The 22,636-nt window shown below is 34.8% G+C and overlaps 2 protein-coding genes across 2 annotated transcripts; both read right to left on the reverse strand.

Annotated features, from left to right (window-relative positions):
- Nucleotides 1-953: 953 nt before the first annotated feature.
- LOC145591447 (uncharacterized protein ycf36-like) lies at nt 954-5,738 on the reverse strand. The gene is made up of 4 exons (XM_081647903.1): nt 5,205-5,738; nt 5,020-5,048; nt 2,664-2,720; nt 954-1,350 (listed from the first exon to the last, which is right to left on the reverse strand). Exons 1-4 carry the CDS (start codon nt 5,701-5,703, stop codon nt 1,126-1,128), a joined length of 810 nt encoding a protein of 269 aa, XP_081504029.1. The 5' UTR covers nt 5,704-5,738; the 3' UTR covers nt 954-1,125.
- Nucleotides 5,739-8,384: 2,646 nt separating this feature from the next.
- LOC145591448 (putative serine/threonine-protein kinase SIS8) lies at nt 8,385-21,851 on the reverse strand. The gene is made up of 14 exons (XM_081647904.1): nt 21,174-21,851; nt 20,330-20,770; nt 19,168-19,271; nt 18,169-18,965; nt 17,830-18,081; nt 14,376-14,416; nt 12,588-12,656; nt 12,379-12,479; nt 11,534-11,612; nt 11,325-11,423; nt 11,000-11,068; nt 9,274-9,323; nt 9,011-9,187; nt 8,385-8,879 (listed from the first exon to the last, which is right to left on the reverse strand). Exons 1-14 carry the CDS (start codon nt 21,636-21,638, stop codon nt 8,798-8,800), a joined length of 2,826 nt encoding a protein of 941 aa, XP_081504030.1. The 5' UTR covers nt 21,639-21,851; the 3' UTR covers nt 8,385-8,797.
- Between the last annotated feature and the right edge of the window lie 785 nt (nt 21,852-22,636).

The raw sequence follows: 22,636 nt of genomic DNA on the forward strand, positions 1-22,636 counted from the left end.
ATGAGACAATGCTATATGATCTAGCACCGTAAATGGTATTACTCCAATCCCAAGCCTAGTAATTTTATTTCTGATTCATAGAATTTTATACAACAAAATTGATAAATAGGCTAGCATCCTAAGCCATTCAAACTCAATCCTCAAAAAAAAAAAAAAAAAAAAAAAAAAAAAAAAAAAAAAAAAAATCATGATTTTGATTGTGCCTAGTGCTTCACCGGAAACCGATCCATTTGGGGAAGGCCTCGCAAATGTTGTATCATCTCTTCCTTCCTCTTCCAATCTCTAACCTTAATGAGCTTAATGACTCAATCCTAAACATCAAACCCATGAGGTATCGGGCGCTAGACACTAACTGAATCCATTAAAAAAAAAATGAGGTGACTTGGGTGTACCACTTAACCTATAATGTTTACATTTTACCCTCAAAGCAGAGAGAATATTGATGAGCAATAAAAGAACAATGACACAAACTATCAAACAGGCTGGATTTAATACTCTAGTTCCTATACCACATTTTATAAAATGCAAAAATGCCAAAAGCATCCAAGGGATTACCGTTCCAGCAGTAGAGTTTGAAGATAAGTAAGTGCCGTACTTCAAGCGTGACAGACCAAAATCACAGACGATACCTGTCGACAACATTAACAATTGTGTTTAAGTTCTGCTGAAATATACAGTCTCTAAATTCTTGAGGCATAGGTGAGCCAGTACGCATGCATCTTCTAAAATTGTTATCGTGATGGACCGCGTTATGTCATGCCATGAGCCAATCCTACCTATTGCCATGCTTGTAAGTTTCTTCTGAAATCTATTTTATATACTTATCCAATAGTAATGGACTTGAATGGAACAATATTTGAACTTTTTGTTTACTAGTTGTACCAATTTATTCAAAAAGTGAGCAGGAACATCATCTTTTCGGATGCATGACATATATAATAATACTCCAATCATCGGAACAATTCTACCTTTTATAATCTGATAGAAAAGAGGCTAATTAGCCAACCTTAGAGTATAATAATGCTATACAGAAGTCTATGATGATTGATATACAAGAATTATACTATATGGCATGTACACTACAGATATACAGACAGTATGTGTTACACACTACCAGACACGGAGTCATTCAGCAACCAGACTAGGTTCACCACAGAAAGCATCAGGCTCAAATGATCTAGCAGAAGCATCATTGTAAACTCCAGCTACAACCCGATCTCCAGCTTCATTAGAAAATTTCCGGAGTTCCTTCTGGCTCCCTTCATAATTTATTAAGAGAGCAACACTTATAAATAAAGATATTGCGAGTGCAACCAGTGAGTTTTTCAACCTGATTAGAACCGGCTTCACCTGGAAATCAGACACGGATGTAGATAATGATAAGAGTGCAACTCCCCCTGGCCCCAGATAAAGAGTGAAGAAAGAAAAAAAGGCAAAATGAAGACTCAGTCTCAGAGTCTCAGGCCCAATTTTTCAGTTAGGTGTTGACAGAAACAGTTCCAATGCCTACTATATTGAAAAAAGACTCCATTCCACATATTGTATAAGCAAAGAGTACATTTTCAGATTGTTCACATACACAAGTGGAAGTTAAGCATGCTTAAGAACATTCATCTAGCATATAACGTGGGCATTAAAAACAGTGTAGTTACAACTTGACTTTCCTACAAAAACGTCTAAATTGTTTTTTCATTCTAATATCCTGAACAAATTTACAAAAGAACATATCCACGACTTTTTGCTAATTTTTAAAATTTTCTATTCATTTTATATTTTGGCATGCAGAAGAGTCTAACAAGCTTTATTTAGTGATATTGTAGACAGTTAAGTAAGCAGTTTCAAGAAGCAATCATTTATCAGAAAATTAAGACGAGGTATGACAGCAAAATTCTGCTGTACTTCTTTCAAAAGCAAATGCCACAGTTTCTCGTGGGCAATATTTTCCCCAAAAAATATGAGTATGGAGCATATAAGAGCCAAGGTCTATGATTTAAATTTGTTACAATACTTTGAAAAATGACAATTATGTTTGCGGACACTTCAAAATAGCCAGTAAGTCAAAAATTAATGAACAAAGACAATTCAGCGTAAAACAAATGAGCTGCCATGAAAGTGACAAAAGCCTCACATGTAATTATATCAAATAACAAGATTCTACTGTTGCAGACCTTGATCTTCAGAGGATGGGAGTTTAGGTCTGGAGAGTCTTTTTTCATTTTCTTTCGCTTTATCTTTTGCTCTCCAATGGTAATTTATGCATATCAAGTTCCACCATTGTATTCCATACTTCTTTCAGAATATAATACAGTTTTTTTTTTTCTAACTTCTAATCAAATGAACATATCATTGAACATGAAATTATAGTCATACAACCTCAACAACCCTGCAAAGCATATCTATACTAATAACTTCAACAAACCATTGCGCCACACATGTGATGTGTCACTCACTCCTACACCTTCATGGCTTCACCTCCCTTAAAAATATAAGGGGAAAATTGAAGCAGACCTAAAAAATACCTCTAGGGATGTGACCTAAAACCCTTCTTGGACTCCATCATTTATAGCTTCTTTAACCAGCACTTCTCTCTCCTCACCCCATAAGAATTATCAACATTAAGCTCGATCAAAACAATATGTGCAATATAAAATGAAATAACAAACCTGAAATGAGCCTAAGAGGCGATCACGTGCCAGAATCTCAGCAGTCTTGACCCATATCTGCAATGACACAGAAAAAATTTTGAACTTTGTAATATTTGATTCAACAAATATTTGCACTCAGTCAAAAATTTGTTATACTTTATGTTTTGATGAGGGGATAAAAATAAGCAATTAGTGAGTTCAACAAAGCAAAAGCAAGCAGTCAAACAGAGAATTCCTAATTTAATAGACAAAAAATTACTTAATAATGAAATTATTATAAAAAAAAATAAAAAAAACGTAACATATTTTCTTGAAGTCATTACCATAATAAATGGTGCCCATCCCTATAGTTTCACTACTCCCTGTTCCAGTTATGGCTCCTACATAATTCATGCCCAAACTTAAATAGAGGTTCCAGCCTACTAATGCAGGCAACTTCATTTCTGCTACCCAATAAAACAACCCAACATCATCCTTTAGTTAAATCAGAAGTTGGAAGAAGGCGAAGAACAACATTTCCCCTACTGTCTTCTCATTGATAGCTCTAAACAGCAGGGTGGCTTCACTAAGAGTAAGCACTGCATTCAGCTCTTTAAATGTTCACAGCATATTCTTGTAGAATAGAACTCCCTGGGTTGATCAGAAATTATATATTGTCCTCTACCAAATGGCATTAGTTCAAGCCTGGACATTCAAAACTTTCTGTATTTTGAAAGGTTCAGCCTTCCTCTGCTTCTTTAAACAGATTCATGACTGTAAGTAATTAAATTAAATAGAATTTTGATACTACCAGAAATGGTCAAATTTGGATCCTACTTTGGAGGTTTGGATTCATTAGTAGGGTCTTTAGGGTCAGATCATAAAACTGAATAGAGAAAGCTAATCTTACTAAAAAAAATTTATACACAGACAAGTATCTCATTTTGAGAAACTTCTATTAACAAATTAAGTTCAAGATATCCCAGGAGTGGTTAAAGCTCAAAATTTATATTACAAAATCATGATCAAGTTGTCTATATACATCACCAACAACTAATTTAGCAAATAGCAAAGAAATAAAAACAATTTCTATTCATGAGGCAGTGCTATATGGTCTAGCACCATAAATGGTACTACAGCTAATACTCCAATCCCAAACCGCAGTAAGCCAGTAACTTTCTTTCTGAATAACAGATTTTTATACAGCAAATTTGATAACTAGGCCAGCATCCTAAGCCATTCAAACTCAATTCCTCCCATGACATTGATTGTGCCTTAACGAACTAAATGATTACAACTTCACCATCTTCAAGGAAACCGGTCCATTTAGGCAAGGCGTCATAAATCTTTGTATTATCTCTTCCTTACTCTTCTTATCTCTTGCCTTAATGAGCTTAATGACTCAATCCTCAAAATTAATCCCAATCCATTAAACAAGTTGAGGTGACTTGGGCATACCATTTAACCTATAATGTCACACTTAAACCTTTACAAAGATATGAACATCCAACTCAAAATTTGAGATACTTCCCACCAATTTCATAGACTGAAGAGGATACTAAATCCCTAAGACATAAATTCATGCATTAACTCAAAAAACACAACACATCTTATACTAGAAACCTCTTTTTTGATAGATAGCAACCTTATGAATTCAAGGCACAACAAAGAAGAGTAGAAGGAGAAAAACATGTTGCTTTTATCTATTTAGATGGAAGTACAATGATCATGGGACTCTATGTTAGGATTTTTACCAAAGAGCCTAGGGTTCAGCTACTCCTTTTACCCGCGACAGAAAGGCCTAAGCTTCTGCATCAAATAAAAGATACCAACTGAGCTTGCTCATCACAGTGTAGCAACCTCGGGATAACTCGATCATTGTCCTGATATTCAAACAACTTTTTTCTCCTGGGTTCAACGATGATAAATTGGCAATAATTGCTCTAACACTAAGGAATTGAGATGAGTGATGGATGCTGCTTTCAAAATTTTCAAACCTCAAAAGAAACTAGCACCTCAATTTCTCTCAATGATCCCTAGAAATCAAAAAGACCCATGTTCACCATTCACAAAGTACACCTTCACCCATAAACTCACTACATTTTGCCATTACAATTTTCCAAGTATAATTCCAAAGTTTACAAGGGCTCAACAAGACTAAATTATTTTTGCAAATTAACATAATCCAATGCAATTCATAATAATATTATTAAAATAAAATAAATAAAAAACTCGAAGCATTAATTACTCAGTTTCATTCAAAAAAAGTTCCTACTTTTTATTTCAATATTTCAATCAACTTTCCTAAATTCTCATTATCTCTTCCAAACATTAATCTTTGAGAAAATTCAACTAGAACCAATAGAAATAAGCAATGTGTAAGCAAAAAATATACCTGACCATCATACCATCCCGTCTCCTCATCTGAAATCAAACAGAAAACACATTCATCAGACACATACCCACAAATCAATACATCCCCCAACCTCCCCACAGCCAATTAAGCAATAATGCACATCATGCTCTCGAATGAACATCCAATTCAAATTCAAAAAAACACTAGTAAAAAAATCACATTACATTCAACAGTGGCACTGAGTAAGCGATTGCCCACATAAGCCCAACCCAAGTACATCCTCAAAACAGCCAAAGTAACAACAAACAAACCACTCGAAACCGAACCCAAAACCACTTTAACCGGGTCATGATCAAACCCGACTGACCCAAACCAAGAAACGGGTAATCCTACAAGAAGACCAAAGGAAAGACCAGTGGCAAACAATCTAGAAGCATATTCAACAACATCGCCTGATGCCCATGAAAAAGGGAAGGAATTTGATAGATTTTGATATTCATTAATGGGTTGTTGATCTAAAGGAACAGGACACTCTGTTCCTGGTGGGGTGCTGTAATTTCTGAAGAATTTTGAAGGGTTAGGGTTTAAGGGAAGATTGATTGATCTTTTTGGGGGAAAATTGAGGGGTTTGGATGAAGGTAGGAGAGAGAAAGGGGTGGAGAAGATGAAGAAGGTTGGGGGTGAAAGTGAAAGTTTTGGTGAGTTTAAGAAGGTTTTGGCCATGGCTTAAAAAGCCCTTATCTGAGAAGCAGAAATTTCTGCCTGAATTTTGCAATAGGTATATATAGTCATTCAGAAGTACATTTTGTATTCTAGGAAGAAGCTCCTACATGGCTACGTTTACATTTCGAGTACGAGTACGAGTAGTTGGTCGGGTCATTATTAGAGATTGGTAAAAACCATGATTTAATGAGATTTGAATAATATCTCAACACTTTAACCAACTAAGCTATGATTTCATTGATTTGTAGGAGGTTAAAAAAAGTCTTGTTCACATTTCTCATTGTTCATAAAGCATAGGGTCTGTTCTCATTTACTAAACTGAGTTGAGTTGAACTGAACTGAAATTAAGCTGAATAGAACACGCCCTGGTTATTGATTAACACTTTTCCCACATAAACTACTTATGTGCGATGAAGAAAATGTTATACTTGGAACATTTGAAGAATCATGTCCAAGATGATTAATCACTCATTATACGCAAATATATGTGTCCGAAACTTTCACTTTATTACTGAACGATTTCCCTCAAAATTGCTTAAAGATAAAATAATTCCCTATTTGATTTGGTTTAAAACTAATTCCCACCATATTGTCCACGTAGGATTGGAGGTAGCTTCGTTATTTTTTAAAAAAAAAATTCTGATTCTGTGAAGAACCGATAACAATGATAGCGGTTTTATTGTATAGATTCGCTATCACCATTAGCGGTTCTTCCAATTAAGGAAGTGGAAAGAAGATTGTAAGTATGATATAATTTAATTAGAAGAACCGCTAATGGTGATACAGTTTTATTGTATAGAACCGTTATCACTGTTAACAGTTCTTCTAATTAAGGAAGTGGAAAGAAGAATATAAGTGTGACATATTTTAATTAGAAGAACCGCTAATGGTGATAGCGGTTTTATTGTATAGAACCGCTATCACCGTTAGCGGTTCTTCACTCAACCAATTTTTTTTTATTTAAAAATAAAAAAATAAAAAAAAATAAATAAATAAAGGAAGGAAGCTACCACCAATCCTATGTGGACAATACGGTGGGAATTAGTTTTAAAACCAAAGCAAATAGGAAACTATTTTAATTTTGAGGGAATTGGTTCCTTTATTACTTGCCCAAATTTCTTTTTTGGGATGCCTCGATTTCTTATTTTTCATTCAAAATATTTTTCTCTCCTATATGTCTTGGGTTGAGCCCTAAACTCCCTCACCCAATTATTCTTTTAATTTGCGGAATGTGGCAAGTTACAATGAGGCAAGTAAGTGAAAATCGGAGAGCAAAATTATCAAAGAGAATATTTAAGGGGCTTTTTATTCACCTAACTTTCACTTATCATAAACTAATTTTCTTAATTAGAGTTATTTTAACTAGTTTAGGCACACATTAAATTAAATTAGGTTAAACTTTAGCTAAACTAGACTTATAAGAAACTATTTTTCCTAAATCCAAATTATTTGAACTTGTTTTTCCAAAATGTTTCCAGATTCCAAATACCTAGCCCCACCTTGTTATTTTCCTTAAATATTCTTTCTTTTTTGTATAACCTCGAGTTAACAACTTACATAATTTGCTACCCTTTTTTCTCTCTTGTTGCCTACATTATAGTCTCAAATACAATTTTAGCGACACAAAAAAAGTACTACCTCCGTTAAATGTTATGTGCAACTTTGGGATATTATTTGTGAGATATAAAATATTCCAAAGTTGCACATAACATATAACATTTAACAGAGGTAATAATTGTATTGATTGGATAACAAAAATATGGATAATGCGGTTAACCAATTGGAATGATTAGACATTAGGCAACATAGGGTTGGGGGATTAGAAGGACAAAAGCAACATATTTTTATTTTCAGTAGCTATTTTTTATTTTTAACTAATTATTTAGGTTATTTAATGGATTTTGTTAAATAACTTAGGGTCTTCAAATTATTTTTTTTTACCATGTAAAATTCTTAGTATAACCCATTTGGTCTGTTCCAATAATATACGAATTATAATATTGTAGCTTATTTTATCACATCAATTTCTTCTATGTGCATGTTTTATCCATAAAAATGTGCACAAGAAATATAAATAATTTTTCTTGTATAGAATACACGTTCACTGACAATGGTATTTTTTTTTTTTTTTTTTGAAAACTCATTTGAAGCTCTTCTAAATGAGCAACAGATACCCATGAATATATATACTAGTATCAGAATTCAAAATGCGGAAATAGATCAGATGTACTCACTTTTTTCTAACTTCCATCCAGTTGTTGTCCCGTTCCCCAAACCCAAAATTTTCAAAATTTAAGCCCCAAAAGACCTGAAAAAGAACAAAGTTTAGTCCCTAACTATATCATAAGAAAACTCCATAAACTATACAAGTTACAAATCCAAAATCCAATTTTATCATTAATGCCTATGCTAAATGTAAGAAAACAATCCAAAACGACGACAATCGATGCAACTGCAGGGCACCAAAGTGCAAAAAACCGCAATGTATTTCTACCTTATAGCCCTTATCAACCTCCCCACCCCCAAAGTAAAACAAACACAATAAGGAATGAACTATCTTGCTTTCCCCCCATTTTCATCTTTACATTCCACAATAGTAAATATATAAACCAAGTGTTTACAATTTCAATTGCTTGTAGAAAACAATACTGCCAAAAAATAAAAAATAAAAAAAAATAAAATTAAAAAAAAAAACACAAAACTGTGGTTTTATTCACTTTATTTTCACCTTTTTTTTTCCCAACTGAAACTTATACACTTTGGAATTTTCTTTTGTCAGTATTTTCTTGCACATATTTAAATAATATTAACACTTGCAATCCTACAACAGCTAACCCTCCATGGCAACCTCCACTGCGCTTTGCACAGCCGATCAATTTTTGAGGATAACCACAGCTCTCACAATTGAACTTCTGAAGTGGTAGTGCTGAGTCCCCGCTTCGAATGAACCAACACCAGACAATCCAGAGTTCTGTGTTTCTTTGCAACAAAAATACCAGTTTACACAGCTACAGTTCAGCTGCTCCTGTTACTCCAGCTCTTCGAGCATAGCAAAAAATCCTAACTATGAACACAATGGATATATCACACTTGTTTAATCTTTTTGTACAACCAAGCGATGAAGACCTTTAAGGCGAGAGATAATCTGTGAGAAAGAGGGCCTCAATCGAGGATCACTGTGAAAGGAGATCAAGAAAATTTCCAAGGAAATAGAAAAAATATCAGCAACAACAAAAAAACATTCGCCAAGACTTCCAATGAAAAGAATTACGCTGCTGCTGGACCAAAAAGTGAATTGATGACTTACTTTTCCCAACAGTCCCGAATTATCTGGGCGACCACTGGATCTACCTCTTCAGGGATTACAAGGCGTCTATTCTGGAAACCAACAGCTCCAACAACTTGCATGGGGTTTAACCCAGTCCATGGTACACTTAATGTAACCAATTCCCACAATATTACACCAAAGCTGTAAACATCACACCTGAAGAGTGCAGTTTCATTAGGAAGATTGCATAATGCATATCCCATAGTCATAAACACATCACGCTTTGAATCAACTAAACTTACTTTTCATTGGATGGCTCATTTCTTAGAACTTCAGGTGCCATCCATTCAGGCTGCAATCAGTTAGCAATAATAGTGGTCAGCATAATTAGACACTTCTCAAAGCTTCAATACTAAATCAAAATTCCAGACTCAATTTTATTCCTCAAAGCTATTGAAATCAGACAATTCATTTGACCTTAAGTACCCATGCCGGAACCTCGAGACTGACTGGAGTATGGACACTCAGCAAAATTCTTTAAGGGCCAAATTATACAAAATTCATAAATAGACAAGTCAAACACTCAGACATACCTGTGTTCGACATGAGTATCCCAGTCTTAGTAATATAGCCTCAAAATTCATTTGTTTAATTGATAGAAAAATCTTTGGCCGCATTCTCATTATACATCCTACCAATCGCCCCCTTCCCCCCGCCCCTGTTCTCTTCTTTTTTTAAGGGTGAATAGATTTATGACATATTTTGTATACAAGGAGAGAAATACTGTCACATGCACTCTGATTTTAGCTACAACTCTTCAGAAGACTTGAGACACTTCGACATGAATACAAAACTTGGGGTACAATGTTTTGAAATGGTCAGCACAAACCTTATTCGATGCTAGGATCCAATCAAATGTAGAAGGTATAACACAAATCAGCAAAATAACAATAGAGAATTTGCACTCAGTTTTGCGGGTGGCAAATGGACAGTAAGTTATCATAAAACTGTTCCAACAGACTTTGAAAATCTCTGATAAGGAGACGAAGGCTTCAGTAAACTAGTATCAGAAATGAATTACATTGAAACACAGAAACTTTCTTTAGCATTCCGTTCCCTTCACTGTCCTCCCCCCCCCCCCCCCCCCCACCCTCCCCCCTCCCCCACCCAAAAATATAAAAAAAGAGGTTCTTCCACTAAAATTCAAAGAGGAAAGCTAAAACCAAAACCAATTTAGCTACGCATAACACTTGTTCAGCTAGATGGATGATACAGAGTTTAAAATATTAGTGGTTGGCTGGTTGCCCATAGCCAATCTCGGACAATAACTGTTTTAATTTTTAAGATCAGAGAGTACAGCTCCTTTTTCTTTTTTTTTTTTTTGGGGGGGGGGGGGGGGGGTGTTGGTGTTAGAAAATATAGCTATCTGCACTCACAATATGCAAATTATATTTTACACCTAGAAGCACCATGCACATGGTGCTCCTACCAATATGCATGCTGCTTTCCCGAAATTCATACCACTAAGACTGCCTTAGAACCCCCCCTCCCCAACCTAGTTTGCTATTTTAAGAGTTGGTTCAACTGAAAGCATGTGGATTCAAATGCATCCCACTAAGACTGCATTACCCCTTAGTTCGCTATTCTAGGCTAATTGGGTTTCAAATGCATTATTGCAAGTGCATAGCCTCTCTAGCTAAGCAATCTGAAGCAGTTTTATCTGCATCATTTGCTGTACTGTTTTCTTTTTTAAAATAGGAAAGACGAGAAGATCTAATACATTTACATATGGTCACCTACATAAGGCTATATTATCCAGAATTTGGTTTAAGAGAGCAAAAGAGTTGTGTAGTTTAAGTTCTCGGTCAATAACACTGACAGAACTATGCCATGCACAGAACGCAGAGAGAAATTGATGAGCAATAAAAGAACAATGACACAAACCATCAAACAGGCTAGATTTAATACTCTAGTTCCTATACCACATTTTATAAAATGCAAGAATGCATAGATGATCAAAGGGATTACCGTTCCAGCAGTAGAGTTAGAAGATAAGTAAGTGTGGTACTTCAAGCGTGACAGACCAAAATCACAGACCTGTTGACGACATTAACAATTGTGTAAGAGTTCTGCCGAAATATACAAAGTCTAAATTCACGAGACATAGGTGAGCTAGCACACATGCATCTTCTGAAATATTTTTAATTTCAAAATGGAATGCAAGATAAAGTTAAATAAGATGTTACTTCAAGTTAAGAGCCTTTTACTAACGCTTGAATGGTTCCATTTGACACAAAAACATAGCATCCATGTTGTATAAATTGGACTTAATACAAGGTGCACAAGAACTAACCTTCACGACCCAGTTTTTATCGACAAGAAGATTGGGAGACTTCAAATCTCGATGGACAACAGTAGGATGACTCGTGTGCAGATAATTCATTCCCCTAGCCTACAAATATGTAAATGAAACTATTAACATTTGCAAAGCATATAAAGAGAAGGAAAAAAAAAAAAAAAAAAAAAAAAAAAAAACCTAATGAAATAGAAATGAAATGATACCACATCAAGAGCCATTTTCATTCGTTTTGATTCATTAATTTGAGCGCCAGATCGATGCAATAATCTGTACAAACTGCCCCTGCATAACAACAATACATGTTCAGAAGTGCAGCACAGCAGATGAAACTAAATCAAATAGCTCAAAAAATGATAACAATACTTTTTTCCTGTCAATTGTCATACAGGGAGCTTCATAAAATTTAAGCTTTGCAGTATCATGTAAAGTACATGTCTAATGAATTCAGGTTACATTGGAAATGGTGGGTTCATTATCTATGTGTTGTGAACACCTATACAATAACTTTGTTGTGATTCATCAATGTATGCTTAGAAATTCACTGGGTATTTGACAGAATTGTGTTCTAGTCTTCTAGAAGACTCCTAAAATCCCTACAGCCCTGCAACTCCCACATGTGTTGTTCATTTACGAAAACAATTGTGAATTCCTTGCTAGATACCCAATTATTTCTTCATAATACTGTACTGCAATAAAACTACACTCCTGCTGTGCCCTTTAAAATCCAACATCAAATTGTGTCTTCTCATAAGTATCTGTATATATTAAAAGCAGCTAGGCTGCTAACCACCACCTTAACCTAACATACACTCAAACTGCATAAAGCCTCTAAATGATCACTGGTAACATAGAGCAGAATCTAAAGAACCATAATAAATACAATAAACACCAAAGAGAATCCCTAATATGACCACATTTTTGTTTAAATAAAAAAGACATTTCAGAATAGATGATATGCAAAATCCATGACCAAAAATTAACTAATAGTTTACGTGCAACTAAATCTGACAACTAGAATGATTCTGCTATGGATAGATGCAGTACTAACCGGGGAATAAACTCCGTTAAGATTGAAAGATTTGGGGACCGGGTAACCGCACCCATAAAGAGAACAACATTAGGATGCCTCAGCCTTATCATCATTTCTGCCTACAGAAACAACCAACATAAAGTCAATAAGCAAATAAATCAATGAAGAAATAACAACAATTAACAAGAAAAATAGAAACCAAGGGAAAAGGCAGCAGCAACACTTACTTCACACTTAAATTGAACAAGCACATCGCCAGTTAAGTCTTGGACTAAGAACTTCTTAACAGCAACCTCCTGGAAGAGACAGAATAATTAATTACATTAGTAAAAAGTAGCAGCGCAACTAAACGTTACCCATCGTGAATAACAGTCATGAACAACATATGTAGGCACAAACAGAAAAAGGAATAAAAAGGGAATTTACAATTTGACATCAACAACATATGGGCATAGCTAAAATTAGCACAAGGTAAATGCGTAACTAAGATTACAGATTGATATCTCATTCCAAATTGAACTCCTGCACTACATATATCTTTCGGATAGGATGAATCACATGTTTACATCAAAATAATTCATATCAGGAATGCAATCATCAATCCCATAATATAATTACTCCTGTCCCACTTCAATAGTCCTAAATTGACTGCACCCAAATTAAGAGTGCAATAACCTGCAAAATTTCTATAATGAGAAAAGAACCTAAACTTAGAACTCTCCAAAAAAAAATATAGTCATACAAATATAGTCATGGTAAATAATTTACATCAGCAAAAATTCTCCATTGTTGCTGGTGACACCCAAATTGATGTGAACTAAGAAACCATCACTGATTGAAAAGCAAAATAAGACTTGCATCTGATCATAAGTTTCCTGAGTTAGCACCCTCAGGTTTTTCATCAACTGTATTAACAAGAATATATAAATGAGCAGAAAGAGCATGGATATGTATTAGACCTTCAATTATTACACTAGAATAAACACTCTTCTAACCTATTAGATATTAAAACTCCTTTCTCCTTGCATTAATGAGCTTTAATTTGGTTACCACAGAAACACAAGCCCATTAAATGAAACCCAACAGAGAAATCACAATACAAAGAGAGACATGGCAAGTACAATGAAGAGGGAGATGTACAGAAATCAGAGGACTAGAGGAGCAAGAAAAGGATGTCAACTGATAAAGGCAGCCGCATGTTGGGGAGAGGATAGAGTACAGATGAAAACTTTAAAACCAAGAAGATTGGGTGCCGAATGGCGTACACAACGAAATATATGCAAAGAAGTTCTAAAGAGGTTGGCTGGTCAAGATCCATGGAAACTGCCAGTAACAACCAGATTTCTGGCTAGTTTGAGGAGCTGATATAAACTGAGGAAGAGAGACAAAATGAGGGACAATAAATTATGGGTCTGCTTCCGAGCCTTGTGGAGTTTCAAACACGTATGTCCACCATAAATAAAATTTTAATTCTGTTATCTTATCGGGAACAGCATGTGAATCACACTATTTAGGAACACTTCAAAGTTCAAACTAAAGTTATGATCTCTTAGAACACAAAATTTTGGGCAACCAACACAGGTATTCCTGAGGGCACCTCTGCATCATTTCATTGATATTCAAAACGTTTCAAGGAAAACAAAATGTTAGCCACTGAGTGTTTATGTGATTCCTAGGTGATTAATTGGTTTCCATTCAAAAGTGATAATTCCTACTATAAAGTTCCGACACTCATAAATAAAATAAAATTTCAATGCTATTAAATGGAAATTTGGTTTTTTTTTTTTTTTCAAGCAATACATATTCAACACGTGACCAAAATCTAATCTAATTGTTAAAAGTTGCTGTCAAACTCCTCCAACAAACCCCTAATGTATGAGCCTTAACAGCACAAACAAGAATTTAAAGATAAAAGGGGCAGAAAATTCAACAATACATAAATTACAAGCATGCAAATCCATGGAAAACTACAGAAGTCACAGCAAAATATGTATTGCGTCGAAAAAAGTACTTACAGTGCCATTCCAATCTGCACGGTAAACTTCACCATAGGAACCTGTGATGACGATAAGACCAGAAAACTCATATTATTTTCACCGATCAAAAAAATATATAAATGCATACAAGTCAAAATAATTAATTATTAATCATTATGCTATGGATCTTGATGACTCTATACAGAACTTCAAATGGATGGAAGGAATAAGTGGTTTACGATGAAAATAGGACAGTCTCTTAAGAAAGATTCTGATCTTTGATTTTAATATGATAAACACATATATTCAGATTAGCAATCTGTTCAAATTCTTTTCAAGTATTCACTTACTCAATATAAGCATAGAAGCTAAACTCGTATTCCCATATATCTCCATCTTTCAAGAAATATCACACATCATATGGATTAATGTAGCCGGAAACAGCCAAATAAACTAGTTTTATTGAAATTCAAAATGAAAATAATAAATGAAATTACACCCTCATAATGTTTCATGGAACATTGTCCACTGTAACTCTGAAAGATGTCTAAGATCAAGCAAACTATAAATAAATACTTCTTCCGTCCCAAATTAATCGTCTCAGAAAGGTTTGCATAAAGTTTTAGGTGAAGTTGTTTTGTTGACTTACCTATAAAATTTTAGAAGAAAAGTAAATGTGATGGGTGTAGGACCCTTACTTTTGGTAGTGGGAAGAGAGTAATAAAATATATTCGGTTCAAGCCATAAAAGTTAGCGTGACAATTAAAATTGAGGATAGAGCATAGAGGGAGTAAATGAATATGCTACTCCCTGATAAGATATAATGCCAAAGCCATTTTTTCGTTAGGAACAAACCATGTCCAACCAAAAAAAAATGTTGCATCAACATGTAGTAAAACCCACAGCAGATGACATGGAAAGACTTTAGAATGCAAGTTGTTCCAATGATCATATCTATCATGCCACTAAAATACTAATTAACCTATTAAATAATCCAATAGCTAATGATTATGTCGGATTCATCTTTTAGCTCCTGCATCACCTAATCTCATAAACCACCTGCTAATGATCTTATTGCCATTTCTTTATTTTTAAGTCCCCCCCCCCCTCCCCCAAAAAAAAAAAATAAAAAATAAAAGGAGCCCCGACACCCCAAAAGTCTAGAAATTCAATCCCTAATCCTAATATGTCATCACAATATGAATCAAAAAAATTATATATTTAAGAAATTGGAAAATAATTGCAACACTTAATTTGTTGCTAATTATCAAGGCAGCAAGGCCAACAACAAAGGATTTTAATCAAAACCGTGGGATTACCAAAAGAATTCTAACTTTCTATCTTCCTATACATATACATATACTTCCTCCGTTTTATTAGATAAAATTCTTCATCTTTCAAGCTTACCAATGCATATAATATTTTTAAAAAATAATATTGAAAATATATACTAAGATAAATCTATCAAAACCCCAAATGATTACGTGTTTTCTTACGAAAGAATCATTAAAAACAAAAAGATTGTAGAGTGTGTGAATAGTGTTAATTTAGGAGTGTTTCATCTAGAAAGCGAAGTATATCTTGTTAAATTTGTCTCAATGAATACTGTCAAATTATTAACTTTTATAATTTTTTTATTACACACATTTAAGATATTGTTGCCAAAGATGTGTGATGAAAAAGATGAAAGCGTCACCAGAGGTTCTTGAATATTCTTTAAAATAATACTAGAAAATAACACTTTTAATGTTAAGTGGAACACTATTTAGGCATCTCTAAACAAAAAAATAACAAAAAAAAAAAAAAAAATTGCATAGCTAAATTCTCAAATGTATGGGGCCAGCTGCATTAACCAAGAATTAATTTCTTGTGATGATCCACATAGATCCCTTTTCTCAATTTGTTCTTATCTAATGCTAATTGCTAAATGCACCCACAAACCTGCCTTCTTCATGTCATTCTTAAAGCCTTTTATCAAAGTCATCTCAGGCCTCTTAGACTCCTTTTGAAATCTCCATTATCCCAACTATTCAACTTCCTTAACTAGGCATCATCTAGTTGACGTCTCACATGCCCAAACCAATGTAGTCGATTCTCCCAAAACCTCAATATCTGTCACTCCATCTTTACTTCAAATACATAAATTCCTAATTTTATCACTCAAGATGTTCCCACACTTCCATCTCAACATAAGCATTCTTGCTACCCTTAATCGAACTTAAATTCTAAACTTACTTATTCCTAATATTAATTAAACTATAACTATTCTACTTCATTTGCTACTCTCCTAGCACATCTTAGTTAGGAGCAAAGAGAGATCTAACCCCAAAATAATGGTGTACATCAACATGCATTAAAACCCAACCACAAATGACATACAATGAGAAAAAACTCAAACTTGTATGTTGTATCATGAATCATATCTGCCAAGCCAATAATCATCCAATCTACCCAAATATTAATACACAAGGTTTTTAAACTTGAAATACAAGTCAGCTCCATTAACCAAGGATATCAATGAAATATTTATAGTTGGATCAGCATTTAGCTCCCGCATCACATCATATAGGAGACATAAGGATGTGAATTAAGTACATTAGTCAGCTCGGTATATCTTAGAAAACTTTCAAGTTATATGCTTATCTATGAAATTACACTTGGAGTCTTGCATTCTATACATTAACTTGAATATCACATAATAGGATATGAAGGCCTAAGCAAATGCTTAAGGTTTATGATAAATTCATCGTCTCATTAAAGTTTCTATATTTTCGTTTTCATCTCTCTCTCTCTCTCTCTCTCTCTCTCTCTCTCAAAAAAGCTTCACTATTTCTGATCACACCTACCCTTTCAATAAAATAATATCCTATGATCTTAGTTTTTCGATAAATAAACAACCGAGTCAAGTCAAAATCAATCCATCATAAATAAACAACAAAAAGATGGGAGAGGCCATAACACACATCTATACTTATACATTAAAAAGCATTCCTAAAACAGAATATGTTTCACGTGTCACCTTTTTCAAGTTCGACATGTCAACAATATGCGCCACATGTGATTATAAACATGACATGTCACTTTCACATATATTAGGTTTGCATCTAAAAAAATGCTTATAACAAGACTTGAACTCAAGACCAACAAGTCTTAAATTAAGAGTCTTACCATCTTAGCCATTTATTAATTGTGTTTTTTTATCAAACAAAATTATAATTAACTTAGATAAGTTAATTTGTGTCTTATTATACTATTTGTTTCCATTATGTAATGATTGAGTTCGACAACTAAAAAAATGTTTATAGCAAGACTTAAACTCAAAACCAACAAGTCTTACTATCTAAACAGTCGAATTTGATTAGCAAATTAAACAAGTACAAATTGGCAACCCGGGGCATCGCCTAGGCCACACACTAGTTTGTTATTTTAAAATTAAGTATTTAACCCTAAATTACATCAGATTTTAGCTGAATGAGGATGTAGAGAAGCTGACCTATTCCAATTCGTTCTCCAATCTGCAGATCCTCCCATCGTATCTCCCATTCTGCAAATTCACCAAGCATAGGGCAGACTCCTTCACTAGAGACGGGGCTAAGGCCCTCATTCTGGTTATCAGAAGGAAGTCTCTTGGCAGTCTCCAACTGAGAACTGGGCTCTTCATTTGATCCAGTTTGGTTCAAAATCTTTCCTCTGGAATTCCGAGAAGGCAGTTCATCATGACCAGCTAACCCACTGGAAGAGTCACCTGCAGTAAAAGAACATTAATAAGTAATACACCCTTATACTAAAATCCTCTGTCTACTCACTAATAACTTAGAAAACAAAGCAACACCTGTAGCGCCACTAGTGGTCATTTTGTTGGATTCGGTTGCAGCAAGAACGGTATTCTCAGCATTAGGCTTAGGAGAAAAAGGAGCATCTGCATCCTGTTGATAATGCTGCTGTGTTGCATCATCAACATTCTGTTCACGCTTCTCACAGTCATTAAAGGTCTGCACCCCAGAGTTGCATACGATTGGCATCTCGTAACTAGGTTGACCCTCTGGGTTGTAACAGAGTAATTCTCGTCGTACCGGTTGAATTAGTTCAAGCAATCTTTTGTCACGTAAAATACTAGGACTCATATCCATAAACAAATCCGCTGGAGGCGAAGCACCACTCTCTAACAAAACTGCATGCAGTTTCTGTGCAAATTCAGGATCTTTTGCCGCACTAATTACATATTTTGAAACATCCTTGACTTTCTTTTCTTGTGCCAGCGATGCTTCTTCAACAGAACTTGGTGAGCAATCGTACAAATTGTATTCCGGCCTAAAAGACTGCTCAAAAGTGTAATCAGATTTCTCACTCAAATCTGATCTAACAGCAATCTCATTTACTTGTTTTGCTTGTGGGATTAAGGAAGCTGCTTCTTTCAAATTGGAGCCAAACACTTCAGGAACCTCGACAATATTACGTAAATCTCCATCCAACCGAACCACTTTGTCCAAAACCAAACTTAAGTTGTTGACAGCAGCAGTGCTATCAGACAAGCCCCTTGCTTCCAGAGCAGTGTCCAAAAGAAGGCTACTAGGTACCTCAGAAGGAATTAGTGCCCCCGGAGCACCCATCAAATCAATTATGTACTCACTGCAATATAACACAATAAAAATTGAACATCAAGATAAAAGGAAAGCACTTGTTCCCAACCAAGCAAGATTGCATATAAAGGAAGATAGCACTCAGGGTTCAAGGAGTGAAGGACACACAAAAAGCATTTGAAAAGGCAAATTGATTGAAAATTCACCCCACAATTTTACAGACTTCCAAAAACAAAAGCAATAAACCTTACCTTCCATCATCATATTTAATTAAGTTCACTGCTCCCTCATCAGTGCCAGTATACAAACTCCCTTTCACAAGCATACATGGAAGATTTAACTTATCAGCCAGGACCTGGTACAAAAATTGTTGAATTTCTTTCTGGTGTAAGTATATACAGGAACAAAGCATATTACAGAACATACAAATGAATAAGTGTGATCAATGTTAGCAAATGAGTCCCTAGCAGGCTAGCAAAACAGGTGATTATGTGATACTGCAAATTATACAATGCAAGATAGCAGAAAACAAACCAAAACAGGAAGGGAGCCCAATAACAGTAGTCAGCCCTCTTAAACCACTAAAAGAAAAAAATAAAAAAATAAAACCACATCTCACATATACTATGCAAAACAATAAAGGAAGTAAGTACACAATTTTTTTTTAACCTAAAAGTCATCCTAGGCATCAAAAATTAAGTTTAAAAATATTTCTTAGTAATCATGCTAACCATGCCTTGCAAACAAGGATAGCCAAAAATGTTGAAAGGCAAGAATATCCACCGGCTAGGATTTTTCCCTCCATAACATATTTTCCAACTTTGCAAGAGTTAAACTTATCCAAATATTCATCTCTAACTTTCTGTCACAAATTTAGTAAAAAGGTTCATTTCAATATAGCATTTCACGTATAATTATGTAAAAATGTAAAATCACAGAATATTTATCCATAGAGGAACGAAGAAGTGGTAGCTACATAGTAGATTTCTTAATATCTCATCTGATTAGATACACAAGTATCAAGTCAACATTTCAAATTAAGGCTTTACACTGAGAAATTAGTCTGAATGTAGAATCCATAAGATACATAAAACTTTAACAGCTTATGTAGTTACTATCAGCATCAACATCAGCCAACCGAATTAAGTTAACTAAAATTACATGGCATGTAAAACAATTAAAATTTTCACAAGATAACCAATTAGTTATTCACATCTAGGCAAAAACCAGTCCACAGCTTGCCACAAGACTCTTTGTGACATTAGTAATCCCATCATCAAAGTTGTGTATATTTCAAACATCAAGACTCTTTGTTATGATTTTATAATAAAGATAAAAGAGAGATTTTGCAACAAAATGTCATAAAATTATAAGAAAATTGAGACTCTAGAACAAAGGTACAAGCCCACAAACCTTAAATAGCAAAGCGCGATGTCGTGATAGCCCAACATCAAGACAACCAAGAGGAAGAACAATGGTGTTGAGAGAAGCTTTCAACTGATTACTTCTCACTCGCCACCTCTTTGTGATTTCTTCGGCATTAGCAACAGGACCACCCATTCTATCAACAACAAGATTAGCCAATCTCTGAATCAAATCATTCAAAGACATCCCATGTCCCAGAACCTTACATTCTACTGATATAGCATACACTTTATTCTCAAGCTGCTGCAACTGAGCATCAATAGACCGGTTCACCAAGACAACTTCATATTCAACATTACTCGAAATTGAAACAGCTTGGAGATCCACAAGCAACGGCATTTCCCCTTGTGCAACTGAATGCGAAGTGACAGCATAAACATCATAAAACCCATCTACTACCTTTTCATCGTATTGAACAACATTGTAGTTCTGCAAAGAGCAACAAATTCGAATACATTCACTAACTGCACAGAGTATATTTCATAAATAGCATTAGCTTGTCCCATTACCATTTACCACTTGCTATCTATAGTTGAAATGAACCTAATCGAGATTTTCAATACACGAATGCCACAAACATCACAGCAATTAACATAACCCCAAGTAAAACCCAAAAACCAGCAACAAACCTTTACTTTGCTTAAATTTCACACTTGAAATGGAGAAACCATATACTTACTTCTTTGAAATACAAATTAAAACCAAATATACATGCCATTAATACCTAAATTACCAGTAAAATACCATCAATTCAGCTCAATTCATTCATAAAGCACTGTATATCAAAAAAATTCAAAATTGATGACCTAAAATTAGGAAAAGCAAGACTAACCCAATACTTAAGCGACACAAATTCACTCAATCGTTCATTATCCGGCACCGATGGCGAACACGCGAGACTCAATTGCTTAGCAGCCATGATCTGCTGGTCGGATTCATCATCGTTTCGGTTTTTTCGAGTTTCGGATCCCGAAGCGCTGATCGCCATTGCTAATTGAAGCTGAAAATCCTCCTCAATCAAATTAAAATCAGCAGGATTTCTTCTATTGACATTTCCACCAACATTCTCCGTCGCCGGCGTCGTAGCCGTCGATTCCCTTACTGTCCGATCACTCGAAGATACCGACGGCGGCGATGACGACGTTGACGAAGACGACGGCGGAGTCGTCGCAGTCGCCGTTGAAGTCTCCGATTCCTGAGTCCGATTATTAGGTATCCGACGAGCCGCCGAGTGATGGCGATTGTGATGGTCGTTACCGATGTGTAGCTTCCGTAGTAGATGCTTCATCTTCGACATGGTTGTTGTTGTTGCTCGAGCTTTACATTAATGGCGATTGAAGAGAGAGAAAGAGGGAAAGGTTTTTGCTGTTCAACTTTTGGGGGTTCAATTTTCTCTCTCCTCTTCTTCTTCTTCTTCTGGTTTTTTTGTTTTCTGAGATTCTCACTTTTTTTTTCTTTTTTTTTTTTCTTTTTTTGGTTTTGGTTGTTCAAGTTTTTAGCTAAAGTGTTCGAATTTACTTGGTTTTTAACCCTTCACTTTCTTTCTTCTTATCTTGCTTCCCTCCAATACCACTACCACTCACTTTAACCTTTCATTTCTCCGAAGTTTCAAAAACTAACCATAAAAAGAACATGGGTTTTCTAGTCTAAGTCAAATAAGAGGGTCGATCGATTCTCATCCCTGTCCTTGTGGCTCTCTAAACACTAAATAAAAAATAAAAAATGAGAAGGTCGGTTCACTTTACGATCCGCCGATTATTATTCTGAGTTGACGCTGCAGGGATCCAGCGATTACGATTAAGGGTTTTGTGAATGTGTGAAACATGATGTATGTTCCGTGTAATTTTTGTAAAGTGAGTTTGTTGACTCTTAATAGGACCGTTTCATGCATTTCCTTGAAATAGAGATAATTATTAACCGTATTTGATGACAGAGTGACATCATCAGATATCATAAAAAGGTAACTAATTATTTTAAATTAGCTATTGTCATTAGTAATCCATAATAACTTCTTTTGCGCATTTTACACCTCTAGCTCATTGTGATTGGTTTCATTAATGACAAGATTCATGGATAGTTGTTTCAAAAACACAAAATTCTACAGAAAAGGTTTTGTGGAAAACTTTTGTTCCTTAGCTTTATAATGTGTGGAATTTGTGTTTCAACAAAATCTGCATTTATAAGTATTTTTTTTTTCAAAAATTGTAAATTACAATTATTGTTTCCTAAAATCAGGGTAAAGCAGGACTTAATAATAGTAGTGTAACAAGATCAAAGATGATGACATTAACTTTC

Source organism: Chenopodium album, chromosome 18 (assembly GCF_948465745.1).
Source record: "Chenopodium album chromosome 18, dcCheAlbu1.1, whole genome shotgun sequence".
NCBI classification, from domain to species: domain Eukaryota; kingdom Viridiplantae; phylum Streptophyta; class Magnoliopsida; order Caryophyllales; family Amaranthaceae; genus Chenopodium; species Chenopodium album.

Excerpts from the sequence above, each read along its gene's own strand:
- LOC145591447 (XM_081647903.1), bottom strand. The coding sequence starts at position 5,703 with ATGGCCAAAACCTTCTTAAACTCACCAAAACTTTCACTTTCACCCCCA. Across the intron at positions 5,049-5,204 it reads ACTCAGTGCCACTGTTGAAT|ATGAGGAGACGGGATGGTAT; the intron begins GTAATGTGATTT and ends GTTTGATTTCAG. Across the intron at positions 2,721-5,019 it reads CGGGATGGTATGATGGTCAG|ATATGGGTCAAGACTGCTGA; the intron begins GTATATTTTTTG and ends GTGTCATTGCAG.
- LOC145591448 (XM_081647904.1), bottom strand. The coding sequence starts at position 21,638 with ATGTCGAAGATGAAGCATCTACTACGGAAGCTACACATCGGTAACGAC. Across the intron at positions 11,424-11,533 it reads TGAAAATGGCTCTTGATGTG|GCTAGGGGAATGAATTATCT; the intron begins GTATCATTTCAT and ends ACATATTTGTAG. Across the intron at positions 11,069-11,324 it reads ATAAAAACTGGGTCGTGAAG|GTCTGTGATTTTGGTCTGTC; the intron begins GTTAGTTCTTGT and ends TGTCGTCAACAG.